The sequence below is a fragment of the Camelus ferus genome, chromosome 9 (assembly GCF_009834535.1).
Source record: "Camelus ferus isolate YT-003-E chromosome 9, BCGSAC_Cfer_1.0, whole genome shotgun sequence".
NCBI classification, from domain to species: domain Eukaryota; kingdom Metazoa; phylum Chordata; class Mammalia; order Artiodactyla; family Camelidae; genus Camelus; species Camelus ferus.
This window is the reverse complement of record NC_045704.1, coordinates 14,941,862-14,958,835: the sequence shown is the minus strand read 5'-3', so window position 1 is coordinate 14,958,835 and position 16,974 is coordinate 14,941,862. Positions and strand designations below refer to the sequence as shown.

General features: G+C 49.2%; 1 protein-coding gene across 1 annotated transcript in view; it reads right to left on the bottom strand.

Annotated features, from left to right (window-relative positions):
- PRKD2 (protein kinase D2) overlaps positions 1-16,974 on the bottom strand; it is a 29,864-nt gene that overhangs the window by 10,474 nt on the left and 2,416 nt on the right. Inside the window, 12 exon segments of the mRNA XM_032485719.1 lie at positions 396-468; positions 615-667; positions 2,185-2,443; positions 3,809-3,886; positions 4,157-4,274; positions 7,353-7,506; positions 7,582-7,659; positions 9,376-9,436; positions 9,438-9,599; positions 9,714-9,868; positions 12,749-12,880; positions 15,931-16,069. Coding sequence (XP_032341610.1) covers positions 396-468; positions 615-667; positions 2,185-2,443; positions 3,809-3,886; positions 4,157-4,274; positions 7,353-7,506; positions 7,582-7,659; positions 9,376-9,436; positions 9,438-9,599; positions 9,714-9,868; positions 12,749-12,880; positions 15,931-16,069 — 1,462 coding nt within the window.

Genomic DNA, 16,974 nt, shown 5'->3' with positions numbered 1-16,974 from the left:
ACAAATCAGAATCTAGCACCCCGCTCTGTGGCCAAAAGGTGCAGAATCCACCCTCCCTATCAAAAGCGGGAGAAAGTCACTGGCCTTTCCCAGGGAGAAAAGCTGAGCCTGCAACCACCTGCCCCCAGGATCTCGCTTTCTAATCACTAGAAAAGGAGGTAAGCATGTGGCCAAACGGAAGGGAAGGTCCAGAGCCCAGAAATCCCCAAGACCCCTTTCTGAGTTAGCTCTTTTTTTGTTTGTTTTGTTTTGGGGGGGGGGTAGGTAATTAGGTTCATTTTTTTTTAATGGAGGTACTGGGGATTGAACCCAGGATCTTGTGTGTGCTAGGCATGTACTCTACCACTGAGTTCTACCCTCCTCCACCCCTGGGTTAGCTCTTGATGTGTTCTTACCGCCATAGACCACTCCAAACTGGCCTGAGCCCAGCACCTCGTCCGGGAAGATCTGGTAGACAGTGGCGATGTCCTGAAGGGTGGGGATAGGAAGGGTCAGGGGTGCAAATGGAGATGGGAGCGGTCAAGGAGACTGGGGAGGGCAGGAGAGCTGGGAGGCTGTTTGGGAGGGGGAGAGGGAGTACATCCTTGGGGGCGTGGGTGTGGGTGGGGTCTCACCACATTCTCTTGGATCTGGCTGTTAGACACAGAGATACTCAGAGAAGCTTGTCCTGGGGAGAGGTAGAGGTGGAGGTAAGCGGATCCCAGGCTCAGGATCACTTTCACCCTTAACTCCAGAGGCAGCCTCTGGAGCCAGACCAACGTGCAACTTCAGGCTACTGAGTGACTTGTCCACTATGAACCTCAGTTTTCTCATCAAGAAAAATGAGAACAATAAAAGCACCTCCCTCCTCAGTCCAGTGAGGAGAGGAAACGAGATGTGCTGAGGGGGCTCAAAAAGCGATGTCCTAAAGGAGTTCACAGGGCATTTCACTCTGTGATCTTAGCACCAAGGGAGGTGTGATGATCCCATTTTCCAGAGGAGGAAATTGAGGCTCAGTGGGAAACTCCAAACTGACCCCAGCATCTTACCTGAATGTGCCCCAACCAGAGCCAGGCATTCCCAAAATCTTGATCCTTCTGTCATTTGAACATCTGTCCCCTCCCTGAGGAACTTCTGGGTGGTCCTTGCCCCTCAGCCTCCTCCATGGTCACCCTGCTGCACTCCATTCTCTTCTATTTCACCCTCCACAGGGAAGCCAGAGGGACCCTGCACAACCCAGACCCCCATCCGTCCCTTGCTCAAAATCCTGCCATGGCTCCCCAGCGCCCTCTGGAGGAAGCTCAAACCCCTTACATGGCTTAACAGGCAGGGTCTGGCCCCTGACCTCTTTGACTTTACCCCTGTCATGTTCTTGGGTATTCCCGCCACGCTGGCCTCCCTGCGGGGCCTCGGATACTCCTATCTCTGGGTCTCTGCTCTGCCCTTCCCCTTATTCTGGACTTAGTTATATCCTCCTCATCACTCAGTCTCAGCTCAAATGTCACTCCTGGGGCCATGTCAGTTTCCTCCACCACATTTCTATGTCCCACTTGTCATTCGCCCAGGATGATCTGATGAATGTCTGTCACTCACCCAAGATTATGAGCTCCACAAGGCAGGAACCTGAGACTCTGATCATCCTTTGCCTCTGCCTGAAAGGATTTCCCATTTCCTTTCCCTTCATTTCACCTCTCCTCAGCTTCCAGGTCTCAGCTCCAATGTTGCCTCCTCCAGGAAGCCCTCCTGGACACCCAGGCTGGGACCCCCTCTGAGTTCCCAGAGTCCTCGGCTCTCCTGTCCCAGCCCTGCCTACTCTGTTACTGTCTGGGGACAGGTCTGCCTCCCTTACTAGACTGTGAGCCCCATAAGGGCAGGTCCTGGGTTGTCTTGGTCACAGCTGTGCCCCCAGCATTATCTAGCACAGGCCAGGCACAGAGGAGCATGAGTTAAAAAGTCTGAACTCACAATTCAGAGGCATCATTACCACTCAGGACAAGCAAGATTCAGAAAAGAGAAGTGACATGCTCAAGGCCACGTCAGGTCTGGGGGCTTCATGATTTGGACCCTGGCCTGCTGAGTCCAGAAGCCACATTCTCATTCTCCACTCTGCCATTCCCTACCTTCCCCCTGGCTCTTCCCTTCCCCAGGACCCCACCCAAGCCCTCCGAGACCCATCCTCCCAGGGACTGGGGCTGGGGGACTTACTGTGGGGTGCATGGCCTGGGGCGCTGGGTGCATCCTGGAGGATGACGGGCATCAGGGCCTGACGGATGGCTGTTTCCCAGCCCCGGGTGGCCTCAGCCCCATGCCCGCTGGGCCCTCCTGGGGCCCCTCCAGGAGTTTCGCCCACAAAGTAGGTGGCATTGGCAGTGACAATCTCGAAGCAGTGTGGGTTGGTGCCTGGTGGCACGAGGCTGAAGTTCTGGGCAGGCTCCACAGTGAGGATTTCGGACAGTGGAATTTCCTGGCAGGACACAGAGCCAGTACAGGTGAGGGCTCAGGCAGATCCTGGGGCTCCCCACTTACTCAGAAGAGCACACATAATCCAGTGTCAGTGGGAAAGGCCTGCTTTGAATGGAGTGATCAGGAAAAGGCTCCTGGCAGAAGCTACATTGAAGCAGAAATCAGAAAGGTAAGAAGCCAGCTGGTGGAGGAATAAGGCGGTTGGGAGGAGCACATGCAAAGGCCCTGAGGTAGAAAAGGCTTGTGTTCATGGGACATGCCATATTCCCATTACATGGATAGTGCCTAGCACACAGTAGGTGTGTCACATTTGATGAATAAATAAAGGCATCAGGCTACAGCCAGGCCATGCAGGGCCTCATGGACCACAGGGAGGAGCCTGGGCTTTGTCTCCAGGGCCCTGGGGAACCATGGAAGGATATGGAGCAAGGAGGGGAGCAGGTCTTTCTGGCTGTGCATGGAGGGCAGATGGAAGAGGATGGGACTGACACAGGAGACCAGGAAGGAGGCAGAGGGGGCCTGGGTAGGAGAGAAGGTACATGGGGAGGAAAAAGAGTGAGCCTGGAAAAGTGTTGAAAGGAAAAGGAAGGGAGGAAGAAAAATGAAAGAATGAGAAAGGGAAACTCATGTAGCAAATAAAACCTGGAGGCAGAGATGACTTAATGGGATGCTACTTTAGACAGCATGGTGTGAGGAAGATGGGAAGGATGAGAAGGAAGCAGCCATAGGAAGTGTAAGGAAGATGCTCAAGAGCAGGTGAACAAGCAAGGCAGGCACCTGGATTTTATTCTAAGGGCAGTGGGAGCCATTGGAATGTTGCAACGGTTTTAATCGACTCTTTTGGCTGTTACATTGGAAAAGATTCTGAGGGCGAGGGCAGAAGCAAAGGCCCAAGGAGACTGGCTGGAACACAGCGCTGGTGTGGGAGGTGGTGACGAATACAAAGAAATAATTTAATAAGTGAATTATAAAGTAATAGTGCTAACACGCTTATAATTATTGGGAGTTGAATGGAGCTTAACATATGCCTGGCCCTAAACTAATCCCTTTGTGTAGATTATCTCTTTGAATTCTGGCAACAGCCCTGAGGCGAGGATTATTCTTTGAAGCTTTTTACAAGATGCGGGGTGCAGAGAAGTGAGGAAACTTGCCTGGGTCCCCCAGCTAGAAAGTGATGGAGCCAGGATCAAACACAGGGTAGGGCGTCCGGGTGGGTGGCACTTGCTGATGGGATGGAAGCGGGGAAGCAGGGGGTGGGCAGAGGGTGTGATTCGCAGGTATTTGGCCGAAGCAACTGGGAGAGGAGGGGAGAAGACAGTGGACCAAGACAGGAGGTCTGGGGGAATCTGGGAGCCAGAACACCTACCTTGTAGTATCTGTTGGTCGTGTTGTTCTGGAAGAGCGTGATGCACTTGCAGTCTAGACGCCAATAGTGCCGTTTCCTCTGTTGGGAGAGGTACTTGAGAGAGTGAGTCCACCCTCCAACACCGTTGCCCCCCAACACCGTTAGGGCTCCAGTTCTAATCCCACCCAAGCCCCGCCCCTAACCCTAATCCTGCCCCTCCCTTTAAATCCTGCCCTGCCTCCTTCATTGCCATATTCAACCCCTCTAATTCTAGCTCTGCCTCCAGCATGACCCCACCCATCCCTGACTCCAACCAGCCCCGCCTCAATTTTAGCTCCGCCCCCGCGTGGCCCCGCCCCACCTACTCACCAGTGTGTCCTTGTTGCTGTAATGAACCACCCAACCCTCGCGCAGCGTTGTGCTGGATTTCCGTGTTGTGTGTCGCACCGACTGCACCACCCTCATTAGGGGGATGTACCCCAGGGAGCTAAGGGTTGGGGAGAGGGAGGTGTAAGAGATTACAAGCAGAGAATAACCATAGCGCCTGGGGCCACGGGGTTGGGGTGGGGCACAGGGAGCATCTCTGAGCAGCCAGGGGTTTTTGGCCACACTCTTTCCCCCTGTGGTTTCCAGATTTCTCATAATGAGGAAGGGGACTCTTGGGAGGCCCACATTAAGAGGCTAGGTTCCGAAGTCAGGCTCCCTGGCAAATTACCCAATCTCTTCATGCCTTAGTTTCTCCAGCACTAAGGGGGTTGCTGTCAGAGGGGAAACATTTCTTAGCTTAGCACAGTGCTTGGCACACAGTGGGCCTCCAATAAGTGCTAATTAGTATTGAGCCCATCAATTGTGGAGTCAGCTGTGACACTGGGCAAGTGGCTCAACCTCTCTGTGCCTCATTTGTCTCACCAGTGCACATGCTATTACTACAGTGAGGAAATGAAGGCCAAGAGAAATTAGGTGACTTGACCAACTCCAGAACCAGCAACCTCTTGATCCTATGCTAGACCTGGACTTGGGTGGCCCTGGCCACTTCTCTTTGCCTGAGACTCAGTTTCCTCATCTGTGAAATAGTCCACCTCTCCCAACAGCCTTCCCCTCCAAGTCCCTGTCCCTCAAGGTCCAACTCTGAAAGCCTACAATTCTGTTACTAAACACTCTCAGGAAAGACCTGGGAGAACCTCTGAGGTTCTAGGAGGCTAGGGTCAGGTGGCACTAGTAAGAAAGTTTCGGTGACTATTGTGACCTGCACACCTATACTCCCTCTGACCTCATCTCCCATCCTTTTCCCCTCACAGTCACTGCTTCAGCCACACCAGGCTCCTTGTTATTCCTGGAACATGCTTGATCCTACCTCAGGGTCTTTGCACTTGCTATTCCCTCTACTTGGTAGGTTCTGTCCCCAGATATTTTCCACATGGCTCCTTTCCCTCCCCTCCCTCAGATCTCTTCAAATATACCTCCTCACAGAAGGTGCTTTAATGACCCTAAGATAACATGTCCCCCTTCTCTATCCCCTCTCAACTTTTAAAATTTTATTTTTGATAGCAGTTATCAAAATCTCCCATCCAAGTCCTAACCAGGCCCGACCCTGCTTTGCTTTCAAGATCAGATGAGATGGGGCGGTATGGACGCAGACAGTGGTTATCAATAGCTGATGCTATGGATGCACTTTTTGTTTGTTTCGTTTTTTTCCCCTTATCTGAGGCACTGGGGATTGAATCTAGGACCTCGTGCATGCCAAGCATGCACTCTACCACTGAGCCAAACCCCCATCCCTATATGAATGCATTTGTTAGCTGTCTCCCCAACTAAAGTGTCTGCTCTAGGAGGCCAGAGTTTTACCTGTTTTGTTCACAGCTGTGTGCTTGGAGTCTAGTACCATTGTGCTCATTAAATATTTATCGATGTCCCCCAGAAGTGGCAGAACCTCTGCCCCATGTTTACACTGCCCTGGCCCCCTGGGGCGAAGTCTCAGCTCCTCTCCTTTATTAATTATTGGCCAAAGCCCATGAGCCTCAGTCTTCTAACCTAGAAATGGGTATAATGATCCTTATGGTCCTTATGAAAAGAATTTACTTCCAAAACAAATTTAGTTTAAATTGATGGTTGTTGAATTCCACAGGTTACAGTCCACACATGTATGTCTATTTCTACATGTATTACTGTATTAATACAATGTATTAATTAATACTGTATTAACATTTTTCTAGGGGGAGAGATAAATTAGGAATTAAGATTAATAAATACACACTACTATATATAATGTAGATAAACAACAAGGACCTACAGTATAGCATCCTGTGCTTTTACCCCTGCTGCCTTCCTGCCTCCTCGGTACAGTGATCTCACACTCACAGAGGAAGCGGGGCTTTGTCCTAGGCACTTGGAAGACAGATGAATTTCCTTGTCCTCAAGCACCTGAACTCACATTCTCATGGAGTTGGATATGAATTCCAGTTCTAATTTAAAATGTGTAATCAGGGGGAAGGTATAGCTCAGTGGTAGAGCGCATGCTTAGAGTGTACGAGGTCCTGGATTCAATCGCCAATACCTCCATTAAAAAAAAAATGTGTGGGAACTATATTCAATTTCTTGTAATAAACTATAAGGGAAAAGAGTCTGAAAATATATGTATATTTTCTATATACATATATAACTGACTATGTATATTCAGATATATAAATGAATCACTTTGCTGTACATCTGAAACTAACATTGTAAATCAACTATACTTCGATGAAAAATAAAATTTAAAAAAAAAGTGTAATTAAGTAAAAATGATTATTTTTCTGAGCTTCCATGCCAGAAGAAAGCCACTGCCTGTCAGGTCTTTGGGGATATTTTCCTTTTCCTATTTTACAGATGGGTAGACTGTGGCACCCAAAGGAGAAGGGCCTTACTTAAGGCCACACAAGTCAATCCGAGGCTAAAGTGATTGAAATAAAATGGATATTTTGCCTTCCTTTTTAAGATTTTAGTGCTCTGAAATGAGAGTTAAAAACTGTATCACTCACTGCGTACCAGCCACTGTTTTAGGTACTTGATTTGTATTCATTCATTCCATCCTCACAACAACCCTATAAGGTAGATACTACTTTATCCCCGTTTTACTGATGAGGAAACTGAGGCCAGTGAGGTTAATCTCTTGCCTAAGGCCATACAGTCATCTGGGTCCAGAGTCCACATTTCTGCTCACTCTTTGTACTGTCACTTTGCCATACAGACTGTTTTTGGAAGGACCCACCAGGACCCAATCTCAGTGGTATCCTCTGGGGACAGGGGGCTGGGCAGCTGGGAGACAGGGAAGTGGAAGAGGTTAACAACATACCTTTTGAATGACTGTATTACCAGTTCCAAAAAAAGAAGTACAATATAAATTAAAATACGGTTCTATTAAAACTTTTTGAAAAGGTCAATCAGGAAGACCAGTTCAATTAAACAAGTAAAGTTTGGGTACTTGAAAAGGTTCGCCTCAGGAATCTGGGGAAATTTCTCAGTACTGGGTGACATCAAGCCATCGTGGGGATGGGGGAGGGCCTTCGCCAGAGGGGGCCCTGGGTACCTCTGCGCCTTGCCTCCCTCGCCTTCTTCCTCCTCACTGGCATGGAGGGCATTTTCTGAGTGGGAGCCTGGGACGAAACCGGAGTCATCTGACTCATCGGTCAGGGAGCTCTTGTCCGCCTCGCTGAAATCGCTGGCCTCCTCCATCGGCACATCTGGGGGGACCGGGGCATCAGAGGGGCCTCCGCCCAGCCCTGCCCGCCTTTCCCGCTCAGCCCCCAGCCTCTTACCTCCGTTGATGAGTGCCTCCCCCAGACAGTCATTAGGGACGCGGGTGGCGCAGCGTTTGTGACAGTTGAACTTGCAGTCTGGCAGGAGGACAGGGAAAAGGGAGACAGGTGGGAGAGGGAAGAAAGAGGTCACCTCTAAGGGCTGACTCGACCCCTAGCCCCCCTAGTCTCAAAAGAGTTTGCTCTGGCTGTTTGGGGCAGGAAAGCTAAGTGACCCTTCCCTGGTTGTTCCTCTCTTGAAATCATAGTTCCCAGCTATGGGGAGGCTCAATTAAATAGAAGCCAAATGCAGTGTCTGTGATTTACACCCCTATGACCCTAAGGGTCTAGAGTTCTGACAGTGTAAATGTCCATCACCTTAGACTTCTACAATTCTAGAATGTAATAGCACCTAACATGCTATGATTCTAGACTTCAGACTCCTGAGGGCAGGTTTCCCAACCTTTGGCACTATGACAATTTTTTTATCGTGGGAGGCTGTTCTCTACTTCACAGGACTTTGAGCTGCGTCTTTGACCTCTAAGCACCAGATGTCCATAGCACCAGCCCCATCTGACAAACAAAAGTGTTTCCAAGCATTGCCAAACATTCCTTCCTTGGGCAAAATTGTCCTTGGTTGAGAACCATTGCTTTATATTTTGATGATTCCAAAGTTTTGGGATGCTATACATCAAAGATCTGAGACTAATTATGTGAAAACTTATTTTTCTAAGGTCCTATGATTCTAGATTTCCAAGACTACAGAGTTTGATGTTCAAGTTTCTAGAACTCTACACATCTGTGATTCTACAGTTCTATGATTCTAGATTGCTAAGATTCTTTGATATCTGAGATTTTAAGATACATCTAAACTCTAGTATTTGGTGACTCTACAGTTCTTTGATTGTAGACTTTGAATCAGCCTCTAGAATCTGATAGTTCCAAAGTTTTAGGATTCTGTATATCCAAGATTCTAGAAGTTTATGTTTCTATGACTCTTTAGCTCTAAACATCTACAATTCTAGAATTTGATTTTTCTGATGAATTCTTGAATTTGATGACTCTAACTTTTTATGGATCTAGACTTCTGGTATTCCAGAATTCGATCATTCAAAGTTCTGGGATCATAGATTTCTAGGACTCTAGGATTCGATGGTTCCAAGGCTATATGATTCTAGACTTCTAAGACTCAATTTTATTGCTTTTAGGTTTCTATTACTCTCAAATCCTATGATTTTAAAGTTCTAATATTCTGAGAATCTATAGTTTGATAGTTCTAAGATTTATGAAAGTAAAGTTCTGATTCTTCTTGCTGAATCCTGTGATCCAGAATTCTTGAAACTTATGTTTCCAAGGTTCTCTGACTCAAGAATTCTCAAGTTCTACAGTTTAAGAATTCCATCCTAAGTGACATATGAATCTAGATTGCTTGCTTGCTTGCTTCCTTCCTTCCTTCCTTATCTAGGTACTGGAGATTGAACCCATACTAAGCATGCATTCCACCACTGAGCTATATCCATTCCCAGAATCTAGATTTCTAAGGTGCCAGGATTCCAAGGTGCTAGGATTCCAGAATTCCAAAGGTTCTAGAATGCCAGGATTCTGGACGCACCCCCTTCTGAGGCCCTGTGCTTCTAAGGATCAGAACATAAATTCTGTGTCCTGCCACAAGCCCAGCTGAGACCCTAAGCCTCTGATGGTGTGTGTGTGTGTGTGTGTGTGTGTGTGTGTGTGTGTGTGGCTGTGGGTGGGGTTCTGGTGTTCTGACTCTGTCCCTTCCCACCCCAGCCCCCAACGTGGGGGCTCCCCGCCTACCTTTGCACTGCAGGCCCTGGCGAAAGAGGCCTTTGAGGAGTTTCTTGCAAGCCTGGCAGACAGGTGGGCCGCGTGTAGCTGTGGATGAGGAAGGTGTGTGGCACCTTGACCTTGGAGAGCAGCATCTTGTCCAGCTCGATGGGGCGACCCGTGTAGGATGAGGCAGAAGAGGAAGAGGACGATGAGGGTGGGCGGCGAGGGATGAGTTCGGTGGTGCTACGGCTCTATCAGACAGTGAGGGAGAAAGGAACACCTCAGAGCATTGCCCTGGTCCCTGGGCCCCGCCACTCCCCAGCCTCCAACCCTCCCCAACCCTCCCCACTCCCCCAGCTCCTCACCAGCTCATCAGCCATGCAGGGCAGGGACTCAGAGGTGCTGAGGCGCACCGAATGGCCACTGGCCAATGACGTGGACGACAGGCGTCGCTTGCGGGCCCCACTACAGTTGTTGGGGATGCTGAAGGCGCAGCGCTTGTGGTAGTTCAGTCCGCAGCCTGTAGGGGGCGCCAGAGACGGTCAGAGACATAGCCTCCAATTTGGGCGCCAAAGCTCTACCCACCTCTCCTTTTCTGAGGAACTGGAACAGATCCCTCAGGATGCCTCTTCATAGTGTGATTAATGTTAACAAAAACCTGCAAAACCCAATTCAGGCAGATCTGCTAAATGGCCAAGAGCCTTCGGGAATGAAGGTTTGGGCCACCCCACCAGGCAAAGCACCACAAGAGGGTGAGATGCTGGCTGAGGGCAAAGGGAATATGGATCCGGTGGTGGCAGGAAGGAAGCCACAACCATGTGCCAGCTGCAGACATGAGGACTGTCCTAGTTATAAGTATTTCTTCCTTACGCTGTTATGAACATGTGTCTACTAAATATTTTTATTTTCTTCCTTTTTTTACCCTCTTATCACCTAACATACGATATTAACAATAACTTACATCATGATTTTTAAGTTACAGGAGATCAAAGGAGAAGAATGAACATCGCCCAAGGACATCATCTTCTGGGGAAAGGGTTAGCGCATTTTTGGTGGTACTCAGGGCTGCAGTATCATATTAGGTAAAACTGTGACTTTGTTATTTCTTTTCTTTTCTATTTTTAATCCTTGAATGACAGAGCCAGGATAAGCTTGTCATTTCCTGCTGGACTTCCTGAACGCTTCTCCAATACATCTCCGGTGATTTCAAATGATTCCAAGATGGCTCTCTGTTCTGGAGTACAGAATGTTGCTCTAGCCTTTGGAAGCTTCTCTTGGACACCTCATGAAGCCTGTCTTCTGGCAGACCACCTGTTAGAGACTTTCTATCACAGTAGTTCATCTTAGGCACCGTCTCAATTGCATGATGGGCCATTGCAGAGACAAACTTGGGGAACGCTGTTGGTGAGATGAGAAGAGTTTCAGAACTGCAAAGAGCCTTTGCGTCCAGGAAAACCATTTCCCAGTTTTGAGTCACTCATATGCTTCACAGAACTTCAGAATCTCATCTCTGACTCCTGGTATGAGTATCAGGGTAGAATCAAACTCCTGTAGGAAGGCATCAGTGGCATTAAGGACAGGTATTTGGGCCTCTTTTGGAACCATATGAACTTGGACCATCCTCTGTGAGGCTGAGCCAATGAAGTCCATTTGGAGAATGGCCATTAGAACTTGAGGACACCGGGGTTGCGCCATGACAAAGGTTACATATACCAAGACATCAAGAGTTGGTTATGGCATGTGGACGATGGCCATAGTGATAGCAGCTTTGAATGTACTAAGTTGGGTTTCTTTTGCAGGCCTGATATAGCTATTATCGCTAGAGTTCTTAAATAATGCCACAAGTATATTTAAATAATGCCTTAAATAATGACACAAGGGCCACATGATAACAATCGTAGATGATGCTGTGGGTCATCCGGAACAAAGGGTATCAGAGACTCTGAATTTCTATATGAGCCTGACAGCCACAAAACTGGAGATCCTGAGACAATGGAACATCTGAGAATATGCCTCTAAGAGAGGGGTGCACTGAACAAACAATGGGGGTGCCAATCGTCATTGTAGAACAGATGGTTCTCATTTGCTGTAGGTAGAGCTGAGCTGAGGTGGGTGTGCGGCTTTCATCCACAGGGGAGGTGTGATCTCAGTGTTCACGCTCAGAAGCATTAAAGACGGAAACAGTTAACCTGCAGATGCTGACACTTGGGCTTAACCCTGAGACATCTTGCCTCAAAGGAACACAATGTGTTCCTTTATTTTCCAAAGAATTTAGGGAGATGTGCATGGATGCTTGTTATGGACTGAATATCTGTGTTCTCCCCAAACCCATACGCTGAAGCCCTAATCCTCAATGTGACTGTATTTGGAGATGGGGCCCTTAAGGAGGTCATTAAGGTTAAATGAGACCGTAAGGATGGGGCCCTGATCAACGGGGCTGGGGTCCTTATAAAAGAGACATGAAAGATCATGCTCACTCCATGCACCACATGAGCACACAATCAGATGGCAGCCATCTGTAAGCTATGGAGAGGGCCCTCACCAGGAACCACACCCTATGAGAACCCAGATCTTGGACTTTCCAGCCTCCAGAACCATGAGAAATAAATTTCCATTGTTTACACCACCCAGCCTGTGGGTACTTTGTTCTGACAGCCCTAGCCAACAGAAGTGCCGAGCTGACAAGAGGTGGACTCTGATGGTCAGCTTCACGTGTCGCTTGGCTAGGCTAGCAACCCCAGGTATTCAAATATTAATCTACGTGTTACTGCAAAAGTATCTGGAGATGTGATTCAAACCCACAATTAGTGACTCTAAGTGAGGGGCGATTATCGTAGTTAATCAGAGTGGGTTTGTTTCAATCAATTCAAAGGTTTAAAGAGCAGAGTTGAGGTTTCCCAGATGGAGAAATCCACCTGTGGGTGGCAGCTTCCAGCTTCCGCTCCTGCCTGAGAGTTCCAGCCTGCCCTTCCTGACTGGCTGCCCTGAGGATTTCAGAGTTGCCAGTGCCCACAATCCTGTAAGCCAGTTCCTTCCAAAAATCCCTTAATATATGCCTCCCTGCTGGCTTTGTTTCTCTGGTTGATTCCTGACTGATACAGGCTCCGCCCTCTTCCCCATCACCCCTTTTCTCCAAGCTCTGCCCCTTACCTCTCGGTCGGAGGTCCACCCCAAAGCCTCCACCCCGAACTGAGCCCCACCCAGACCCCGCCCTCCACCCTAGCCCTGCCACTTGTTCCCACCTCCAGTTCCTCCCCCAAGCCCTGCCTCTGGGCGGTCACCTCTCTCCCAGAGCCCCACCTCCTGGCCCTGAGCTCCACCCCGGCCCCGCCCTCATGCCCGCGTCCTACGTCTTGGCCCCGCCCCCAGCCCCCCCCACTCCAGCCTCCCCGCTTCTCACCATCACACTTGAGGCCCTGGCGCACTAGGCCGAAGAGCATCTCCCCGCAGTGGTCGCAGAAGGCAGGCGCTCGGTAGGAGTGCACCGTGAGGGCGTGCGGGCGGATCTGGAAGTCCTCGAACGTGGCCGAGGCTGCAGGCAGCAGAGAGGGGCGGATGGTGAAGCCCGGGCCCGCGGAGGCTATTTGAGCCTCCGCCTTCCCAGGTTCCTCACAGTCCTCCCAGCTACAAGGTTTCATCTTTCCTTCAATCCTTTACTCACATACTACGTTCTACCTGGGTTCAAATCCCTGCTCTACCACTGGGCAAAACATTTAGGTGCTTATGCCAGGTACTGGGGGGAGGAGGAATGGGGAGTTGTTTAATGGGTACAGAGTTCCAGTTTTGCAAGATGAAAACAGTTCTGGAGGTTGGTTGCACAACAATGTGAACGTAATTAACCCTCCTGAACAGTAGACTTAAAAATGGTTAAGATCGTAATTTTATGTTACAAATATTTCATCACAATTAAAAACAAAAAACAACCCACAGATGCTTGCGTCCGACCCTCAGTTTCTGATCTACCTGGACCTGGGGAAGAGCCGAGTCATCAAGAGAAAAAAACAAACACCTATGTATCTCGCTTTTCTCACCCTTAAAAGTGAATCCAACAAATATTTACTGGGCATTGTTCTAAGGGGTAAGGACACCATATAGAACAAAACAGACAAAATCTCTGCCTGGCCTCTAGTGAGGGAGATAGAAAAAAAAAAAAAAGATTCCTATTTAACAATCACCCAGTGTAGCAGTTACTCTGTGCCAGGCACTGCTCTGAGTACTTTTTGATATTAACAAATTTAGCCCGCTCAAGAGTGAAGTACATCCTATTATTATCCCCATTTTCAAGACTGCAGCACGGAGAGTTTAGGCATTTTGCCCAAGGTGTCACAGCTAGCAACTCGGAATTGAACCCAGGTCAGTGTGGCTAGAGAGTGCGTGTTTTTAGCATGGTACTTACTGCCTCTCTGAAATTGTTGAGTAAGAAAATATACTGTAGGTGAGAAGTCAGTAAGTGCTTAGGAGAACAAATAAGCACGGAAAGGAGATAGGGAAGATGCAAGAGGTACAGTTTTAAATAGGTGGTTAGGGAAGGCCTCGTTGAGAAGGTGCCATTAAGACAAAGGCCTTAAAAAGGTAAGGGTATGAGCCAGGCAGGAATCTAAGAAATGCCTAGTATGATAATATCCCTTTATAGTTCTTTCTTACAGGTTAAATGAATAAATGGAAAGTTCTTAAAACAGTACCTGGTACATAGAAAATGCTCAATAAATGTTAGCTATTATTTTAAAAGTTTCATCTTTGGACTAACTCTCGTTCCTCTCCTCACCCCCAACTCCCCGCCCAAATTTCAGTCTAGTGTTAACCATTTTCCTTGGTATTATGCAACGTTCTTCTATGTACCAAGCACTGTTTACACACTCAGGATAAAGCTCTGCACAAGATAGATTTATAGCCCACTCTCAGAGAGCTGACATTCTACTGGGGAGAGAAACAAGAAACATAAAAACATAAAAACATAAAGAAACAAGGAAATTTCAGGCTATGGAGGAAATGGCATTCAAGCTGAGATCCAAATAACAAGAAGGTCCTAGCTATGAAAATCTGGGATTGGGTCAGGGGTGGAGAGAACAGCAAGTGCAAAGGCCCTGTGGTGGGAGGGAGCTCAGAGACAGACAAGATGGCTGGGACAAAGAAAGTAAGAAGGGCAGTGTTAAGAGGTGAATTCGGGGAATTTGGCAGGAGCCAGGTTCAGAACAGCCTTGAGACCATGTTGAGGAGTTTGCATTTTGTTCCAAGGGTAATGGGGAGCCACGGGAGGATTCTGAGCAGTGGCGTGGCATGATCTGACTTACGTGCTACTGCAATAGTCTAGGCAGGATGTGATGGTGGCTTGGACCTGTGGAGGTCGTAAGAAATGGATAAAGGTAAACCCAGTAGGTTTGATGAAGGACCAAGTGAAGGGGTGAAAGAAACAGAGCCGTCAAGAATGGCCCAAGGTTTGGGGCATGAGCACCTGGGTGAATGGTGATACCCTTCACCAAGCTTGGGAAGACTGTAGGAAGAGCAGACTGAGAAAGGGAAAAATCAAGATTTCTGTCTTGGACAGGCCATCTCTGAGATGCCTAGAGGTGCCCAGTAAAAGTGTCAGGGAGATAGCTACATGAACCAGACTTGGATCTAGGGAGAGATCAGGATGAAGATAAAAATCCAAGGATCACAAGCCTCTAAGACAGTATTTAAAACCTGAAAATAAGTTCACCAGGGACGTAAATCCAAACTTCTAATTGTCATCCATCCATTCAACAAATTTTACATTGCAGTAGTCAGGGTAGGGGCAGGAGGCAGGGGGAAGGGGAGGGAGGCAAGGGGAAGGGGAGGACATACAGCCATGAATAAGGCAGGTACCTCCCACCCCCCACCCTCCTGAAGGAACCAAGGGCTATAGATTCCTCTAAGTGCTGAGAGCTTGCCCATCAATAAAATGGGAAAGGCCAGTTGAGGGGGCTAGATTCTGGTTGAAAATACAGGTGCCCAGGTTTCATCACAGGCGGCAGAGTCTTATTTAATTTAGCATTTCATCGAGAGGAGACACAGGCAGCAGAATACTTTTAACTGTATATCAAAGTGTAACATAGGTCTAGAAAAGAACACATCAGAAGTGCACAGCTCAAAGAATGGTCGAACTGTATACACTGTGTTACTAGCTCTGATGGGTAAAGGGAAGTTTAGATCACTGTGCCCACCCCCATCCGTCCAACCAGCTTCTTCAAAGGCACCCATTCTAGTGGCTTCTAACAAAATAGCGTAATTGTATCCATCTTCATGCTTCATATATGGATACAGTATGCAGTCTGATGTCTAGCTTGTCTCTCAGCATTAGGTGTGTGAGATTTATCCACGTTGTCGTGGACTGTTTACCTTCAGGGCTGTGTAAATCCCACGATGCGCATGATCACAATACATCTGCCCATTCCAGAGCAAAAAGCTCCCGAGGTGATTCTAATTTGCAGCCAGGGCTTACAGCCGCTGGCCCCTACCTTTAAGAACCAAGTTTCTGGGCTCACCTCCCCTCCCCTCCCTCTCCTCCCGATGCCCTCCACCAGGCCCCCTTCCCTTCACCCCTAGGTGGCCTGGGCCTCTCACCCGACAGCACCACCTCCACCAGGTCGCCCTCCTGGATGTCGCTGGCGGATCTCACCAACTGCAGAAGGTTGGCCGACGTGGGATCATGTTTGAAGAGCAGGATCTTGTCATAAAGGCCATAGAAGCCACACTCGGGGAACTGAGGGGCGGGAGAGGGAGGTGGTGACGGAAAAGCTCAAAGCTGCCTTAGGCAGCGGTCTGGAACCCTCCTGGGGCAGAGCCGCTGTTTCCCCCGGAAACTCAGAGACCCCGCAGCCCCTCGCTTCCTGCCTGCTTCCTCCCAAGCCCAGCTAGAGTGGGCTAGGGTGCCAGGGCCCCAGGTGTGCTGGGACAGAACACTGGCTGGAGTTCGTCGGCTTTGGTAGCAGGACTAGAGAACTGGGTGGGTGGAGGGAGAGTGGCTCCAGGAGCGTGGGCACCTAGAATCTTCTGGGGGTGGGGGGAGCTGAGTGAGCACCCCTTCCATCATCTGCCCCCACCTCTCACTCCCCCCAGCTTCTTTCCTAGATCTATTGTTGTCCCTGTTACCTGGCTCCAGGCCCAGCAGTGGGGCTGGGCCAGCTGGAAGGAGAGGATTTAGGACTCCTGGTTGGGGGGTGGGGGGTGCTTACGGAAAGGCTAGAACTCAAGGGAGCTGAAGGTAGGCAGGGTGCCCCCCACCCAAGGTCCCGAGGACCCAGGTGTCCCTGTCCCCAACTTGGGGACGAAAGGCAGGAAATGAAACCTGGTAGAACAGAAAGTGAAACCGCCCAGGTGGAGCATCTGGAAGGAAGGAAAGGGGCCCGACCACACCTGGACAAGGAGGGCAGAAAATAAAACTGGGGTGAGGCCTGAGGGGGAAGGCTGAGGATTTGAGCATCGAACAAAGAATTTCACCCAGGGGACAATCTCCCCTCCTCCTCAGCCTGTTTTCCCAAGGAGCAGGTTGAGTTGGGTGTGGGAGCTGGGCCTGCTGGTTTTGAGGTTTGGGGGGATGGCACAGAAAGCTCTGTCTGCTTTTGTTGCGGGGAGAGGGTCCACAGGTGCCCAGGACTGCCTGGGAGG